At 45.7% G+C, this 18,957-nt stretch overlaps 2 protein-coding genes across 5 annotated transcripts in view; one reads left to right on the forward strand and one right to left on the reverse strand.

Moving 5' to 3' along the window:
- TMCO3 (transmembrane and coiled-coil domains 3) overlaps positions 1-14,887 on the reverse strand; it is a 41,138-nt gene extending 26,251 nt beyond the window's left edge. The window contains exons 1-5 of the mRNA XM_040425173.1: positions 14,743-14,887; positions 13,207-13,724; positions 11,289-11,468; positions 5,103-5,288; positions 4,678-4,806 (exon numbers count right to left, since the gene is read on the reverse strand). Of these exons, the coding sequence (XP_040281107.1) occupies positions 4,678-4,806; positions 5,103-5,288; positions 11,289-11,468; positions 13,207-13,644 (933 nt within the window). The 5' untranslated portion in view covers positions 13,645-13,724; positions 14,743-14,887. The remainder of the gene's footprint in view (positions 1-4,677; positions 4,807-5,102; positions 5,289-11,288; positions 11,469-13,206; positions 13,725-14,742) is intronic.
- A 36-nt stretch (positions 14,888-14,923) lies between these two features.
- The window catches only part of DCUN1D2 (defective in cullin neddylation 1 domain containing 2), a 39,019-nt gene continuing 34,985 nt past the window's right edge, over positions 14,924-18,957 (forward strand). The window contains exons 1-2 of one of the 4 annotated variants that reach the window (XM_040425174.1): positions 14,924-15,000; positions 15,057-15,272. In XM_040425174.1, the coding sequence (XP_040281108.1) occupies positions 15,111-15,272 (162 nt within the window). In that variant the 5' untranslated portion in view covers positions 14,924-15,000; positions 15,057-15,110. Of the gene's footprint in view, positions 15,001-15,056; positions 15,273-15,522; positions 15,665-18,957 lie in introns of those variants that run through there. The other 3 variants (XM_040425175.1, XM_040425177.1, XM_040425176.1) reach the window with 3 other exon arrangements.

Consider the following 18,957-nt stretch of genomic DNA (forward strand, 5'->3'; position numbering starts at 1 on the left):
AATTGTACTCTAATAAACATGATTTAAGTTCTTTCTAAGTAACCCGATTACTTACATGATAGTAAGAAAACGTCTGATGTGACTCTTTTACTGCAGAAAATGTGTTATTACTAAATTATTGGCCATTTATGAAGGAGTTGGAGCAGGAGTCAGAGTTTGTTAAAATACAGGAGTCAGAACTTTGTCTTACTGATTCCACAGCCCACAAAAAATACACAAATTACAGAGGTCTCACAAAACAATGTTTCTTTAACCCCTTCAACCACTGTGAAGTACCGGCTGCTGCAGTGAGCCCATTACATACATGGAAGGTACTGGCTGTGTCAGACGGCACCCGGCCACAAGGACGGGGAACAGGGATCATGCCAAACCCAGTCATTTAACCCCTCAGATGCAACAACCAACACCAATCGCAGCATCTGTGAGGTTAGGCAAAGGGATGAGGCTCCAATCGGTAACCATGGCAGCCTGGATGCTTCTGACGTTTCCCAGGCCTGCCATGGTAAGCTCCCTGCTAAGCTGTGCACAGCTCAGCAGGGAGCGTGTCAAAATCCTATTCATCCTAATAGAATCTCTTTTAGGGTGAATAGGACAAGGGATCAAAGATCCCAGGTTCTAGCTGCCTAAGGGGGTTAAAAGTTATTACTATAAATATAAAAAAAAATTATAATTTTTAATTACAATAAGAGTTTAAATCACCCCCTTTCCCAATTTTACATAGAAAAATACATTAACAATATAAAAAAAATAAACATATCAGGAATAGCTACATCTGAAAATGTCTGAACTATTAAAATATTTTCAAAAAATTCCTGTGCGGTGAACGCTGTAACAGAAAAAAAAATGAAACCCACACGATTCGTTGATTTTTTTCAGGTTAACCCCACTAATAATTTTTTTCCTGTTTTCCAATAACGGACAGGGTAAATTAACTGGTGCCCTTAAAGAATACAACTTATCGCATAAAAAAAAAAAGCCCTCATATGGCTATATGAACGGAAAATTAAAAAGTAATGGCTAATGGAACGTGGGGAAGAAAAAACGAAAATGCTAAACCAAAAATGGGCCCAGTTCTTAAGGGGTTAAAGGGATTGCCAGATCCCTCAAAAAATGTAATAAGGGCTAAGAGAGTGTTTAAATGAAAGAAAAAAAAAGGCACTTGGGCACCTACTGAATGCCCCTTGTGACACAGTGAAGGGTATGGTCTGGGAGGACAGGTATTTTCCTCCCAGCGTGTGCTGCTGGGCTGATTTGCAGCCAGGTGGGGTCAAACACCTGGATTTTAAGTGCCGGTCCGGGTTTTGACAACACTAGCCGTCCTTAAAAGACAGTAGGGCTCAGCAGCAAATTGTCTGTTTTGGGATTTGAGGCATGGTGCCGTGCTAGAGGGCGCATCCGGGGAAACATGCCCCCTAAAGCCTGTTGTGGACGGCTGGAAAAACCTGCTAACAAGGTGATTGTTTTGTTCTTTGGACTTTCCTTTGTGTGAACGAACACTAAGACTGAAAAATGTTGCTTTTGTTTTTGCCTTGAGTGTGAATAAAACACTGAAGTTTTGTTTTACAAACTGTTTTTTTGCCTCTGTTCTGGGTCCGCTTACCCTGCCTACCAGAGCGAATCCCCACATCCTCCATTACAGTAGTGAGGCTCCCGTCTCCACTCCCTCCAGTTCCCAGCAGACAGAAAATGTGATGTCCTGACTGCAGTCACTTATACCACTGCCGCCATTCACTGGCCTCAGTGTTGACGTCTGCCGTAAGTTGCATGTGATCCCAGAGGCTCAGCAGTTATGTGCCACCTGGGGGACATATCATTGCTGAGACCAGTGAATTGGTTCAGTGGTGCATGTGACCACGGACGGGACTTCACATTTTCAGTCTTCCAGGGACAGGAGCGGACACAGGAACCTTGCCACTAAAAAGCAGCAGCATTCAGTAGGTTAGTGCCTTTTTCCCCCCTTTTATTGAAACACACTCTCAGCCCTCGTTAAAATTTGGGGCCAGATGGTTGCTGAAACTTAATAGAGAACTGCGAAACGTACTATAAAATTTTGTTTTTATTTGTGTTTTGGGGTCCTCAAGATAGTTTTTGCCATTTTTCCATAGGCCTCCCTAAAGAAAAAAAAAAAAGGAAAAAAAAACTGCTTGTAAAAGTGGATAAAATTCATAGATCCTTTTACAAGCCAGAGAAAAATGGTACAAAAGAAAGTGTGTGTACATTCTGGCTTCATTACACATACACTGCGTGCAGAATTATTAGGCAAATGAGTATTTTGACCACATCATCCTCTTTATGCATGTTGTCTTACTCCAAGCTGTATAGGCTCGAAAGTCTACTACCAATTAAGCATATTAGGTGATGTGCATCTCTGTAATGAGAAGGGGTGTGGTCTAATGACATCAACACCCTATATTAGGTGTGCATAATTATTAGGCAACTTCCTTTCCTTTGGCAAAATGGGTCAAAAGAAGGACTTGACAGGCTCAGAAAAGTCAAAAATAGTGAGATATCTTGCAGAGGGATGCAGCACTCTTAAAATTGCAAAGCTTCTGAAGCGTGATCATCGAACAATCAAGCGTTTCATTCAAAATAGTCAACAGGGTCGCAAGAAGCGTGTGGAAAAACCAAGGCGCAAAATAACTGCCCATGAACTCAGAAAAGTCAAGCGTGCAGCTGCCAAGATGCCACTTGCCACCAGTTTGGCCATATTTCAGAGCTGCAACATCACTGGAGTGCCCAAAAGCACAAGGTGTGCAATACTCAGAGACATGGCCAAGGTAAGAAAGGCTGAAAGACGACCACCACTGAACAAGACACAGAAGCTGAAACGTCAAGACTGGGGCAAGAAATATCTCAAGACTGATTTTTCTAAGGTTTTATGGACTGATGAAATGAGAGTGAGTCTTGATGGGCCAGAAGGATGGGCCCGTGGCTGGATTGGTAAAGGGCAGAGAGCTCCAGTCCGACTCAGACGCCAGCAAGGTGGAGGTGGAGTACTGGTTTGGGCTGGTATCATCAAAGATGAGCTTGTGGGGCCTTTTCGGGTTGAGGATGGAGTCAAGCTCAACTCCCAGTCCTACTGCCAGTTTCTGGAAGACACCTTCTTCAAGCAGTGGTACAGGAAGAAGTCTGCATCCTTCAAGAAAAACATGATTTTCATGCAGGACAATGCTCCATCACACGCGTCCAAGTACTCCACAGCGTGGCTGGCAAGAAAGGGTATAAAAGAAGAAAATCTAATGACATGGCCTCCTTGTTCACCTGATCTGAACCCCATTGAGAACCTGTGGTCCATCATCAAATGTGAGATTTACAAGGAGGGAAAACAGTACACCTCTCTGAACAGTGTCTGGGAGGCTGTGGTTGCTGCTGCACGCAATGTTGATGGTGAACAGATCAAAACACTGATAGAATCCATGGATGGCAGGCTTTTGAGTGTCCTTGCAAAGAAAGGTGGCTATATTGGTCACTGATTTGTTTTTGTTTTGTTTTTGAATGTCAGAAATGTATATTTGTGAATGTTGAGATGTTATATTGGTTTCACTGGTAAAAATAAATAATTGAAATGGGTATATATTTGTTTTTTGTTAAGTTGCCTAATAATTATGCACAGTAATAGTCACCTGCACACACAGATATCCCCCTAAAATAGCTAAAACTAAAAACAAACTAAAAACTACTTCCAAAAATATTCAGCTGGGACCCCCACCAATCAGATACTGGTGACATATCCTGAGGATAAGTCATCGATATCAAAATCCCAGAAAACTCCTTTAACATACATGATATGAAACTGAGAAAAACTATAATTCCCTGATGCAGGGACACATCCTAATCACAACGTGAAGAGTGGAAAAACTACATTTCCAGGAAGAATAACAGGAGTAGCACAAGGCACGTTTCTTAGGGAAAAAAAATTCTCCAGTTATGGGTAATACATGTATATACTAAAGTAAGCATATCAGATAAGCTGATGGCTCCTCCGAGATACAGAGCCACAGTGTAAACTATGGCTCCATTCACACGTCCGCAATTCCGTTCTGGATTTTGCGGAACAGAATTGCGGACCTATTCATTTCTATGGGGTCGCACGATGTGCTGCCCAGATCCGGAAATGCGAACCCACCCTTCTGGTTCTGCAATTCCAATCCCGAAAAAAATAGAACATGTGCTATTTTTGCCCGCAATTGCGGACAAGAAAATGCGGAACGCACATTGCTAGTGTCCATGTTTTGCAGATCCGCGGATCAACAAAACACACACGGATGTGTGAATGGACCCTAAGGTTGATTTAAAGAGGTTGTTCAGGATTGCGATATTGATGGCCTATCCTCAGGATAAGCCATCATTAGCAGATAATCTGGGGTCCAAAACCCCACACCTCCGCGATTAGCTGTTTCCTTGTAGCTCCAACGTTGGAACTGCACAGCTCCTGCTATTGTGTATTGGCTGGAGCTCATAAATGCAGTTCTGCTCTCATACAATTCAATGGGAGCAGTGCTCCGTCCAATACACAATAGCAGGGGCTATTTACTTCTGGCACGGGAGCTACAAGAAAAAGAGCGGATTAGTGATGGTGCAGAGTTTTGGACCCCCATCAATCTGATATTGATGGCCTATCAATATCAAAATCTTGGAGAACCCCTTTAAACTAATTTGCAGTCAAATAATATATACCTTTATACTGTTTAATCCTGATGGCCCTAGAAGAACGCCACAGATGATATAGCCAAACATCGTTGGTAGCCCGATCATCGTACACACCCATCCACAAGGCAAGGACACCATTACTATGGTCACAATGTCCTGAAAGATAAAAGATTGTGCATTAGTCAATGCTTCAATGGCAATTTATATTGATCTGTGGATTACAACCAGTCATTCCTACAACAGTGAGAAGTGATTTCTCTGAAACGTGGGGTGATCACCTCACCCTTTTATAAAGGGAATAACAATAAAGTGATGAATCGTTGAGTTTTCAGTTCAAATGGGGCCGGTGATTTCTCAAAACAGAAACTCTTTTTGTAACTAGTAATGAAGACACAGAAAGGACTGATACATAGAAAGTACATGGTTGGGGTGGAAAATGAAGCAGAAGGTACCTTGATAAAATGATGGTCAGCGCGAGGTATGGTAGAATCCCTGGGTTTGGTCAAAATGTACTGGTTATTTTGAGAGTCAATCAACATACTGAGTCCCAAGTCGTCCTCTACTTGGTGCTGGGACGTATTCCTCTTTACGTCATCTTCCTCTACTCGCAGGACAGCCTCCACGTTTACACCACGTACCTATTTGCCAGTACAAACCCCAATAAGAGTGGACATGTGTGTCAGGTTAGTGAACTAGGTCGAGAATAAAAGTAAAGATGCAATGCAGAGGCTTATTTACAAGAAAAAGACACATGATAAAGGGCCTGGAAAAAGTATTCACACCCCTTGAACGTTTCCATATTTTCCTCACGTTCTACCCACAAACTTAAAATGTACTTCATTCAGATTTTATGTGATAGACCAACACAAATTATCAAGTATGTGTGAAGTGACAAGAAAATGATAAGTGGTTTTCAAAATTTTAATAAATAAAAATCTGGAAAGTGTGGTGTTTATTGGTATTCAGCCCCCTGTACTCTTATACCCCTAAATAAAATCCAATAATAATATCCCAAGCTCTGAACGTCTCACGGATTCCTGTTCAATCCATCATCTGAAAATGGAAGTAGTATGGCACAACTGTAAACCTACCAAGACATGGCTGTCCACCTAAACTGACAGCCCAGGCAAGGAGAGCACTAAAAGAGGCCCATGGTCACTCTGGAGGAGCTCAGGTGGGAGAATCTGTCCACGGGACAACTATTAGTCGTGTATTCCACAAATCTGGCCTTTATGGAAGAGTGGCAACAAGAAAGCTATTTTCGAAAGGAAGCCATAAGAAGTCATGTTTGCTGTTTGCCACAAGCCATGTAGGGGACACAGCAAACATGGAAGACAGTGCTCCGATCAAAGGGGACAAAAGTTCAATTTTTGGGCCTAAACACAAAAGCTGTTTGGCGGAAAACTAACACTGTACATCACCCTGAACACACAATTCCCACAGTGAAACATGGCAGTGGCAACATCATGCTGCGGGGATTCTTTTCTTCAGCAGGGACAGGGAAGCTGGTCAGAGTTGATGGGAAGAAGAATGGAGCTAAATACAGGGCAATCCTGGAGGAAAACCTGGTAGATGCTGCAAAAGACTTGAGACTGGGATGGAGGTTCACCTTCCAGCAGGACAACAACCCTAAACATACAGCAAAAGCTACAATGGAATGGTTTAGATCAGGGGTAGGAAACCTCCGGCACTCCAGCTGTTCTAAAACTACAACTCCCAGCATGCATACTTGCTCTGCTCTTCTAAGAAATGTCATATAAATAAATGGAGCATGCTGGGAATTGTAGTTTCACAACAGCTGGAGTGCCGAAGGTTGCTGACCCCTGGTTTAGATCAAAGCATATTCATATGTTAAAATGGCCCCATCCAGTCCAGACCTAAATCCCATTGAGAATCTGTGGCAAGACTTGAAAATTGATGTTCACAGACTCTCTCCATCCAATCTACTGAGCGTGAGCTATTCTGCAAAGAAGAATGGGCAAACATTTCAGCTTCTAGATGTTCAAAGCTGGTAGAGACTTGTAGCCAGTGGCGTACATAGAAGTAAGGGCCCCATAGCAAGGATCAAACCAAGCACCCCACACAGAGCAGAAGGGTTTCTGCCTAAACCCTTTTCAATGACCTTTGGGACATTTTTCTACTGCCTCATGTCCTAAAAGTTGTTCCTTTACATCCAGCCCGTGAAGCTGTGTCATGCGGCCCGTGCTTGCGCACAGTTGCAGTACTATTATTAGTTTTGCGGCGCAAGTGCTTTTAATGGTTTAAATGGCCAGTCGAGCGTCACAGCCATGGAGAAAAAAAGCTCACCTTCTCCTGGCTGTGACGCTCTCCGCTGCGATTGGACCTCGCTACAGCCAAGGAGGAGGAGTCTCCACCTCCCTGTACTGATGCTATTCATTAGCATACCAGGCTGGAGGAAGTGAACAGGGGCACAGCGGGCGAACGGAGCAGTGCCTATATAAAATAGTAAGCGATCTTACATCCATGGACTATGCCCTACATAACCTGCTACTTATTTCATAATGTCTGGACCCATGAAAGGTCCTCTTTAAGGTCTCATGCACACGGCCGTCAGCAGTCCGTGGTATCCCGGCCTGGCATCCTGCTGAGAGCAGGAGCGCACGGCGTCATTGGTTGCTATGACGCAGTGCGCTTCATGCCGCCGCTGCACTACAGTAATACACTCGTGTTCCACGGCCGTGTGCATGAGGCCTAAAGAGGACCTGTCACCACAAAATGCAGTGCAATCTGCAGGCAGTGTCTTATAGAGCAGGAGAAGCTGAGCAGATTGATATACCGTATAGTTTTATAGGAAAAGACTCAGTAAAACGTCTAATTTATACATTTACTAGCAGAATGACCCGGCTTCTCACGGGTATATTTCATCTATTTCATTTAATGTTTCTGTGTGTTGCTAAAAGATAGACAGTATCCACTATTACAGTGACCTCTACAGCACCCCGCCCCTTTAGCAGTGAACTCCACAGTCCCCCCCTTAACACTGACCCCCCACAGTGCCCCGCCACTCTAAAATGGAACTTCCACAGCAGCTCATCCCCTTAACTTTGACCTTCACAGCACCCCACTCCCTTGACAGTGACCTCCGCAGGGGCCTGCCCCATTAACAGTGACCGCCACAGTACCCCGCTGCCTTAACAGTGACCTCACAGTACCCCGCTGTCTTAACACTGACCTCCACAGCAGATGCCCCTTTAATAGTGGCCCCTGCCCCCTTAACAGTGACCTCTATAGTGTCCGCCCCTTTAACAGTGATCTCCACAGCGGCCTGCCCCCTTAACAGTAACATCCACAGTGAACGCCCCTTTAACAGTGACCTCCACATGTGCTGTGCAACATTTTTTATAATGATAGGCTATGGTGTTGCACTGCGACATGTGACATACTGCGATGCGAAAGTTGCAAAAAATCCATCCAAGATGTAGTCGCAGCATGTCACATGTCGCAGTGCAACACCATAGACTATCATTATAAAAATTGTCACGCGACACATGTAGCAGTGTAGTTGTGCTCTGTGTCATGCGACTTATTGTCGTCGTGCAGTCCTAGCCTAAAGCTGACCTACAGCAGTGAAGAAAAATGGCTGGGTTGTTATGGAAACCTGGAGTAAAACTGTGTGTATGTGGAGACTAAGGGCCTAAGAGCTTCTATTTGCTGATAAGGGACATGTGACCGTGTGTATGGCAGTTGGGATATGAAGAGAAAGACTTCCAGGCTTGTATTGGCTAATGCAGATCATTTTTTGGGAATATCTCAGGAACAGTACGTCCTAGAAGAGCTGTGACCCCCACAAGATTTCTTTCCAAATAGCAAGGGATGTGTATACCAAGTTTAGTTGAAATCGATGGTTGCGTTTTTTAATGATCGCGGAACATACATACGTCCTTTATATATAAATATCTCTGCTCTTTCTGACTTTAGTTGTACACAGGGGAGGTGGTTGATAGCGTTCTCTACATAGCTCTCAGTCATTGATAGTTATACACAGGGGATGTGTTATCAGTGATTGATAGCATTCTCTGTGCAAGTGTGTATACATAGATAGCTGTCAGACATGGATAACACTATCGCCGCAAACAATGAAATCAGAAATAGCAGCGATATAAATTTATAAATTACAAGTATACCTGAATCTTTTCATAAAACTATATATCAGTCAGCTCAGATCCCACTGCTCTATAACATACTGCCTGCAGTTTTCACTGCATTTTGTGGTTACAGGTCCTCCTTAATAACATGTCATGCACAGAGATATACATTGTATAGTGGCTGTGCTTCCAAACACTGATCGTCAGGGGCACCGGGAGTTGGATCCACATGGATCTGATACTGATGACCTATCCTGAGGACACTTGATTCACTAGATCAGGGGTCAGCAAACTCCGGCACTCCAGCTGTTGTGAAGCTACAAATCCCAGAATGCACCAATCACATCTACAGAAGTTCTGAGAACAGCCAATCAGGTGTGCATGTTGGGAGTCATAGTTTTACCACAGCTGGGGTGCCAAAGGTTGCTGATCTCTGCACTAGATGGTCACAGGGGTACATGGAAGCGTGGCCATATTCAGCTCTCCCTGGCAGCCTACACTGTTGGCTCAGGTATGGACATGACATTGTTCTAGTATACTATTTACTCGATGGCTGTTACATAAAGTTCAGCAAACGTTAGACACTCCCAAAACTTTTAAGCCCAGGGAATGTTGCATCTACTGCATTTTAGTTTCGTAATGAAATGCAAATGGCTTTGTTTTTTTTTCTCTTTTTGAAAAGTTTTCCTTTTATTTTTGAAATCTTCACACTTCCTTATTACATGACATTAGCTTATTACACACTTCCTTATTACATTACCTGTTAAGACAGAGTGGCAGGGTGTGTGCTTTATGGCACCAGGATATAGGCTTTTTTTTCCCTTGCATGTTAAAATACACAGGTAAAAATAACTTCAGCTTGATAAAAATGTCACTGACCACAAAAACGCCACAAACCAAAATTCTGTGAGGAAGGTTCACTAATCAAAATGCCCCAGAATTCTGTGGTTTGCCCAAAAAAACTGGCGTATAAGCTTTGCCCCATTATTGTTTTGGACTCTTTTAGAACTTTTTCCTAACTTCCCAAGGGGGCGTGGCCCAGCAGAAAAAGGGTGTGGTGTGCCATAGATGGGGAGTGACTTAAAGAGGACCTTTCATGGGTCCAAAGAATATGAACTAAGTAGCAAGCTGCATAGAGCGGCGCCCAGGGATCTAAGTGCACTTACTATTATTCCTGGGCGCCGCTCCGTTCGCCCGCTGTGGCTCCCGGTAATTTCTCAACATTCAGAGCAAGTACCGGTAGTTTTTTTTCTCCCTGGCTCTGAGCTCTGCGATTGGACAGCGCTTCTGTCAGGGAGAAGGAGACACACTGGCGTCACCTCCTACTTGCTCTGAATGTTGAGAAATTACCGGGCGAACGGAGCGGCGCCCAGGAATAATAGTAAGTGCACTTAGATCCCTGGGCGCCGCTCTATGCAGCCTGCTACTAAGTTCATATTCTTTGGATCCATGAAAGGTCCTCTTTAAGATGCACCAAAAATTTGGCACACAATGGTGGGGTAAAGTAAGCCAACTAATAGGTGGTGTAAAGTTAATCTTTCTAGACAGTCTAAATTTATCAACCAGAATCAGCCACTGTGATAAATCTGGCGCATCTTTAACTGTCTAGTCTCAGTTTACACCATCTAGGATTAGTAAATTTGCCCCAATGTATGCAGACATTTTCATATTTTACTACATACGCTTAACTAATATCTGCATGAAGTATTTTAAACCAGAAAAAAGCAGTTGAAGGGCATGTCCACTCTCTAATATTAATGATCTATCCTTAGGATAGACCACCAATATCAGATCGGCACCCCCGCTGATCAGCTGTTTGAAGAGACCGCAGTGCTTGTGCGAGCACTGTGTTCTGTTTACTTGCTCGCTATTGACATCACAGCGACGAGCAGTGCAATTAGAGCTCCAAAGTCCCATTCACTTCAATGGGACGGGGTGTAACTAGAACTGCTCCTTCCCGTTCAAGTGAATAGGACGGAGGAGCTGTAATTACACTTATCACCGCTGCAATGCTGAAGGTGAGCAGGTAAACAGTGGAGAGAACTCATCAGCACTCACAGGAGCGCTGCGTTCTCTTCAAACAGCTGATGAGCCGGGGTGCTGGATGTCAGACCCCCGCCAATCTGATATTTATTACCTATCAATATATAGAGGTGGACAACCTCTTTACCGTGTGGGTGTTGCTGTGGATTTTAATCTATTCCACTGAGGTTTGTAAAGGGTGACTGCTGCAGAAAACTGCAATAAGGCTTTGTTGTGGATTTGAAAATGTGCAGCACGCCCTCAAATGTGGAGCAGAAATACCTACTGCATGTGAAAGGGCTTTACAAAGGAGCAGTCAGCCATATTACACTGGAAATGAAAGCCTATACCCGGGTGTGACAGTGGAGATGCAGTCACAGTCTTATCTGTGTGTATCTTGGCTTATCAGAGGAACTAGTAATAAATGAACCTGCACCACTGCTTGCTGCTGTGTGACTGGGTCCCACGTTTCCCCCTTGGTCAGTAAGTACACATAAGAACAGCGCTTACCGACTTATTGTCATCAAACGCATGGTCTTCTATTTCTTCCTCCAGTCGATCTGCTGCTTTCCTGACATCTTCAAGGATCTCATCGAGCATGGACAAGCTTTTATTCTGATGCTGCATGATCTTCATTGCTTCCACTTGATGTTTCTCAGCTGCCAGAAGCTCCACGTATTCCTTTTCTTCCTAGAACAACAACTCACTTCAGACTGATGGAGAACGTTTGCCTTTCAGATTACCTATGGACACCTTAGGGAGCAATTTCTGTATTATTGCTTGCTACTTATATTGGGCCAAAAACATTTTTTTCAATCAGTTTTTCCTCTACAGCCTTCACTGCATCTGCAGACTGCTGCCCTCAAAGGGTATATAAGACGGGCAGATTTTCTGCCCGATAATCACTAAACGCTCTGATTGCACGATAAACGAGCCAACTCTCATTCACTGGGCAATTCAGATTTTTCAGCATGCTGAAAGATCTGGATTTGCCAGCGGCAGATCCTGCTGTGTAACCACAATCTGCCGCTGGAACACCGATGTCCTTCATGGGGACGAGCGATGGCATAGCAATCACTCCTGCCCATGCTGTGGAGGAGATCGCTGCATGAAATAGCAGGGGTGTCCTCTGCTAGCGAGCAGGCAATTGCTGAGAAGGAACACCTCCCTCCTGATAATCGCTTGCAGCATCGGGGTTTTAATACGCCCTTTAGCTCTTTAGCTCTTCACTCCTGACAGTTCATGTGAGTATGGCCTCATGCACACGCCCGTTGTTGTGTTCCGTTCCGCAAAATGGGGTTCCGTTCTTCCGTGATCCGTTTTTGTTTCCGTGTGTCTTCCTTTATTTTTGGAGGATCACCAGACATGAAGGAAAGTAAAAAAAAAATCTAAGACAGGTTTGCCATCGCGGACGCGGATGACAATCTTGTGTGCCTCCGTGTTTTTTAGCAGTCCCATTGACGCGAACCGTTTTCCACGAAAATAATAGGACAGGTTATATTTTTTGACGGACTGGAACCACGGATCACGGACGCGGATGACAAACGGTGCATTAGCCGAGTTTTCAACTGACCCATTGAAAGTCAATGGGTCCGCAGAAAATCACGAAAAACGGCACAACAGACACGGAATAAAACGGTCGTGTGCAGGAGGCCTATTTATGAGCTGTCAGGGAACTAGAGATCGAGCTGTCAGAGCAGCTCTCTGATTGATTCAGTAAAAAGAAGATGCAAACCTCTGAAGAATGAGAAGGAAAAACTTTTAGCCCAAAATAAGTAGAATTCAATAATAAATAATGACCCCCAAAGGTATCCATAGCCTTTAAAGGGGGTGTCCGCCTGTAAACTATAGCTTTTCAAAAGTGGCAAGAAAAGTGTGTGGGGCCTTTTGGGATGGCGTGGCCTGCCAGAGTCCGTCAGAGTTCTGGGTATAGTTCAAATCTACACCAGCTGTCGGAAGTTTAAATGGCAAGCATAAGAACTGCAGGAAGATGCAGCAAATTCATTATGATGCCTGTGCCTTTTCTTGCCATTGGACTTGTATGTAAAACACCAGTCTCAGTATATCTCTGCAGGTGCTGAACTACAGTCCACCATATCACACATGCATAAATATCATATGGACAAGGAACCCACACAACTCCATTGTATATTCAGTCTCTGTGGCAATGGCACTTCTTGATGGGTGAAAGGTTCAGGCACCAGGAGATAAGGTCAGATGAGATGGATTGTATATCAGATATGACTGATTTGGTATTAGTAATTTACTTAAATGTGGATGCCCAACACTCAAGCATCAGAAGGACTAGTGGGACTCTGAACGGAAAGTCTGGTTTTGACATAACCTGCTGTTGCTTCCCGTACACAGTGTCACCGTGTCCAATCCGACCTGTGAAGACGCAGGTGATATGGAACAGTAAGACACAAACCTTTATGGCGGCTTCTCGTAAGGCTTCCAGCCTCTGCCTGCTGCTCTCCTTCATGTTCACCACATCTTTGTAATCTCCCTGCAATGCTCTCCGCAACCCGTTAACAGCCTGGAAAACCGAGTTCTCGCTCTCGTTCAGCTCTTTCTGAAAGATCTCAAAGGTGTGGACCTGAAAGAGCTTCTCTGCTGGAGACAGTCTTTGGTCCTTCTCCACCGCTTTGATAGCGTTCTTCAGCTTGTTGAGCACTACGTTCTTCTGATGGATGAGACCAGACAGTTTCCGACAGTTGTTCAGCAACCAGTCCTTCCTCTGGCTGGCGGTGGCGCCCTTGCCCCTGTGCAGTTTAATGGCATGCTTTGCTACACCATCATGCTCCGCTGCGTGTGACATGTGATAGAGCAGCTGCAAGGATACCAGCCACAGGATGGGAGTCTTCATGGCTGCGCACCACTTACTTCAGACGCTCACACACTAGTTCTCCCGCTGCCTTGGCGGTGTAGCAGCACATGGCGGAATATCTAAAATACAATATACAAGGAATTACCAGAGAGCAAGAAAATCCACTCTATCAGATTCTATATCCATGGGATTATAGACAGGATCTCCTAAGCCTCAGATGGCTTCTTACAGGTCATCTACACGGTGTGGAAAATGGCCTTAAGTGCGGATGCTTAAATCTGCAGTGTGTCAACTGGTTTTGCGGATTTCGCCCTTAGCAATGCAGAGGGTGAGATCTGGGGCAATTCCTTGTCAAAATCAGGATTTTTTTGTGCTGTAATACGCACACAAATTTGTATAAACTGTGCTGTGTGCACATATCCTCTAAGTCCCCCCCCCCCCCCCCCCACAGCTGAGGGTTTGTCACAATGTAACAGCACAGTCCAAGGCAAGAAAACAGATTTGTCTGACGAGATCAGAAGCATTTTTTCAATTTCTCAATGCAAATACGCTCATGTGCCACCCATAAGAGTGCCGCGAACTGGACCACAGAAGAAAGCAAGAGGACTAGTACTCAGGAAGACATGTCACCGGCTGGTCACCCTCGGTCTGTGATGGCTAACCTCCGGCACTCCAGCTGTGGTAAAACTACAACTCCCAAGATGCACACTTGCTTGGCTGTTCTAAGAACTCTTTAGAAATGAATGGAGCATGCTGGGAGTCGTAGTTTCACCACAGCTGGAGTGGAGGAGGTTAGCCATCAATGCTAGGTATTCTTCCACAGCAGGGGTAGGCAACTTTTGGCACTCCAGGTGTTATGAAACTACAACTCCCAGCCTGCATACTTGCTCTGTTCTAATAAGAACTCTGAATGGAGCATGCTGGGAATTGTAGTTCCACATCAGCTGGAGTTCTGAAGGTTGCTGACCCTTCTTCTACAGGGTCACAAAGAATGATTCGCCTCCCCTGCCTGCTGGGGTCAGACTACAGCGCCCATCCCTATGACAGCAGGGACATCTGTGGGGCTCTCTAATGGAGAGCTGCAATATTACACAGATAGATGACTAGAATGACAGCTGCCACAGACGACATGCTCACCAGACCACTCTCTGGGGACGGACAGCACAGCGCCGGCTCATTGCTGGGATGACAGGCGCTCCTCCCGGAGAACAGTCTCTGCCAGCGTCACCAGGCGGCACTAGCTACATCCACAACAGCGAGCCCCGCACGTCATCACAGCGCGCCGCGCAGGGTGTTCTGGGAACTGCAGGCGCACGCTGACGTCACTCCACTCCAGCGCTCCAGACTGTAGTCTCTCAGGGCAGTACGTGTCACTGCTGGTAACATTGTCTGACAGTGTCTAGACTAACGTGTAGAGCACGGCATTTCGGACGCTAATACACGTCACTAAGAACTCACATACAGCGAATGATAAATGTCATAGACAACAAGTTAGCCATGCAGGGATGAATCCTCATACCCCTCCTCCCGCCACTGCAAGTGTCGCTCGGCAGACTACAACTCCCGGTATTCCTTGGGAAAGTGGGCGGCATTCCTCAGCAACAACTGCGCATGCGCGTCCACCACCTCCGTGCCGTGGAGTGAGGCGATCCGGTGGAGATAAAATGGTAGGTGGGGGCTGGAGAGAGGTTGTGTGTGGTGGGGGGAACCAGTGGAGCCGTCTCATGTTACAGCAGGGACTGTCGTCTGGGGGAAGGGTCTGCGAGCGGTGCCCAGAGGAAGGTCACTGGGGGAGCGGGGGGCACTGTGCATGTAAATACCCTGCTGCCAGGAACGTACCATGTAGGGTGCGGGGGTGGAGGGCGCTGACTGCACACGTGTGTGGACCTGCGCTAAAGTTGGAGTGAGCGGCTCTGCTGGTGACAGCGGGAGGTGGGGAGGGGTGCTGGTATTTTGGGAGCTGCCATGCAGCGCTCGGCTTTCCCTTATTTGGGGTGGGTGTAGGTGACGGCGACAGGTTACACAAGGCCAGGGACGCAGGGCTCTCGCTGGCGCTCAGGTAGGACTCCCGCTATGCGGTTCTGCTGCGGTTTATCCTTTCTGGTGACTGGAGTAGCTGGTTCAGCTCCTGTGTGCTGTGGTGGCCCCTGGTGTCAGCCATTTCTGGCTGGAGCTGACCTGTGACTTCCCTGACTGGTATCCTCCTATCCCAGAGACAGTCCCTGTCAGGACCCATGATGTAGAGCCTTTAGTATTAGGGGGCCCCCACACGTGGCAAAATGCGTAACATAATGACACCCCGTATGTTACCCTGTAAGGATGAAGTGTCCACAGCCGCGGTCTATTCCGGATTGTGCCCCCCACTGCGGTCTATTCCGCTGCGGGAAAGTAATGTTTTGCTGCGGGTTTACTGTAGCAGTCTCCATTAATTTCAATGGCGGTGTTATCTGCACAGAAATTCACACCTGCAGATTTTGTTGTGGAATACTGCGCCACTCAGGGCTCATGTACACGAACGTAGGTATTTTGCAGGCCGCAAAAAAAAAAAAAAAAAAAATACCTGTATTTTTTTGTGGATCCATTGTAATAATGCCTGTCCGTAGAGCAGACAAGAATAGGACCTGTTCTATTCAGAACAAGTTTGCGGACATACGGATACGAAATGCACACAGTCCTTTCGGGGTTTTATTTTTTATTTTTTGCGGCTCCATTGAAATGAATGGTTTTGCCATACGGGCTGCAAAAATAACGGAACGGACAAAATTAAAGTTTGTGTGCATTAGCCCTTATATAGGACATTTCAGCTACCTGTTTACTGTGTGTGTAGAGAGACATCCGCTCGCTGAGGCTGCGCTGTTACGTTGGATCTAATGGTTCCCAATGTCGCAGTGCAAAATACTGCAATTGTAACGTGTCAGTCGCAAAAAAATAATAATAATAATAATCCAGACCTGAAGGATTTTGTGTTGCAGGTCACACATTAAGTGAAACGTTTTCCCCAAAAAATAAGCCGTTCCAGCTCCCTCAGTAAGGCTACTTTCACACTGGCGTTCAGGGCTCTCACAAGCGGTCCAAAACGGATCAGTTTTGCCCTAATGCATTCTGAATGGATAAGGATCAGTTTGCCCCCGTTCCGTTTCCATTCCGCTCTGGAGGCGGACAGTAAAATGCTGCTTGCAGCGTATTGGTGTCCGTCTGACGAAACAGCCAAACGGTTCCGTTCTGACACACAATGTAAGTCAATAGGGACGGAGCCGTTTTTTGGCACAATAGAAAACGGATCCGTCCTCCATTGACTATCAATAGTGTTCAAGACGGATCCGTCTTGGCTATGTTAAAGATAATACAAACAGATCTGTTCTGAACGGATGCAGGCGGTTGTATTATCTGAACGGATCCGCACCAAACGCGAGTGTGAAAGTAGCCTAAGAGGCCACTGCAGGGCTGTGCAGTCCGTACACCAAAGGTCCCGACTCCTAACGCATTTCCTGTAGTAAAATGATAACATTGGGCGTTTTCTCACTATTATATCAATAATCAGGCTGCTAGATAGAACATAAAGCAGATTTTTTGGAATACAATTTCTGAACAAATAACTTAAAGGGAAAGTGTTACCTAGAAAACACAGCAAACTACCATGTAGACCTCTTAAAGGGGTATTCCCACATTGAAAAACATGGCCGCAGGGCTCTCTCTGGCCTCTAGGAACACCAGAAGGCTGGAGAAAGCCAAAGTGGCGGAGTTATGCCATTTGTTATTTCCTATTGACTTGAATGGGAGTTGAGCAAATGGCATAGCCCCGGAAGCTATGCGGTTTACATAACTATCGAAGGCCTCCTGGCATCTCGGGGGTCAGGACAAAGAGGCCGGAGAGAGCCCAGCAGATATGAGTCCAGCCCCCCACCTAATCCATGTGTTTCTCGGGGGGCATCTCCTTCTCCCTGGCTGTGAGCTGGCCAATCACAGCGGAGACCTTCTCCCTGGCTGTGCCACTCTCTGTTGCGATTGGCCAGCTCAAAGCCAGGGAGAAGGAGATGCCCCCTGAGAATAGCTGCCGTCTCCTTCTCCCTGTACCGATGGTATGGATTTAGATACAGGGCGGGAAATCAGAACGGTGGAATGGAAAAAATAAGCGAGTTCACATCTCACCAATATGCCCTACACTGCCAGGTACTTGTATAGTAATGTCAGGACCAGTAAAAGGTCCTCTTTAAAGGCGTTCTCTAGCAATAAGGAAATGTTATCTAATGCCGGCAGCATGCCTCCTGAAACAGAAGATTCATATTTAGTCCTCCGTGCTGCCCCTGTTGTGTCAATCTTCCTGTCTCCACAGTGTTGACATCCAGTGGTGCGTGGTCACATGCTCCACTGCAGCCAATAACTGGCTCCAGCAGTGACGTGCTGCTTGTGGCCAGATTACCGCTGAAACCAGTCATTGACTACAGCGAAACATGTGCCCCTGCAGTGCTGAATGTCAACACTGCATGGACCAGCATCGTGGTGCAGGTAAGTATGAATCTTCTGCATTAGGCCTCTTGCACACTTTTTTTTGTTTGTTTATGTTCCGTTTTTTGCGTTCCGTATACGGAACCATTCATTTTAATAGATCTGCAAAAAAATTTAAGGAACTCCGTATACCTTCCGTTTTCCCGTTCCCTTCAAAGATAGAACATGTCGCATAACGGACAAGGATAGTACTGTTCTATCAGGGGCCAGCTGTTCCTTTCTGCGAAATACTGAAAAAGCCGTACGGTCGTGTGCAAGAGGCCTTGGGCTACTTTCACACTTGTTTAAATTTTTCGGTATTGAGATACGGCAGAGGATCTCAATACCGGAGAAAAACATTCATTGTCAATGGAGACAAAACGGTACTGAACAGAACGGAATTCTCCAAAATGCATTCCGTTCCGTTTGGTTGTGTTCCCATACCGGAGAGCAAGGCGCAGCAAGCTGCAGTTTTCTTTCCGTCATGGGATGCGGAGCAAAACAGATCCAGCATGACCCACAATGAAAGTCAATGGGGACGGATCTGCTTTCTCTGACACAAACAGAAAACACACAGACAGAAAACGGATCTGTCCCCCATTGCCTTTCAATTGTGTTCATGACGGATCCGTCTTGGCAATGTTAAAGATAATACAACCGGATCCGTTCATAACCGATGCAGATGGTTGTATTATCAGTAACGGAAGCGTTTTTGCTTATCCCTGCCTGATCAAGCAAAAAACGCACGTGTGAAAGTAGCCTTAGATAAAACGTTCTTATTGCTGGAGAACTCTTTAATAGCCCAGTAATGAGCTTCACTGTGTTGCAAAACTTGTACTGGCCAGGAAGGGAATGATAGGCCCCACT

The sequence above is a fragment of the Bufo bufo genome, chromosome 3 (assembly GCF_905171765.1).
Source record: "Bufo bufo chromosome 3, aBufBuf1.1, whole genome shotgun sequence".
NCBI lineage: Eukaryota > Metazoa > Chordata > Amphibia > Anura > Bufonidae > Bufo > Bufo bufo.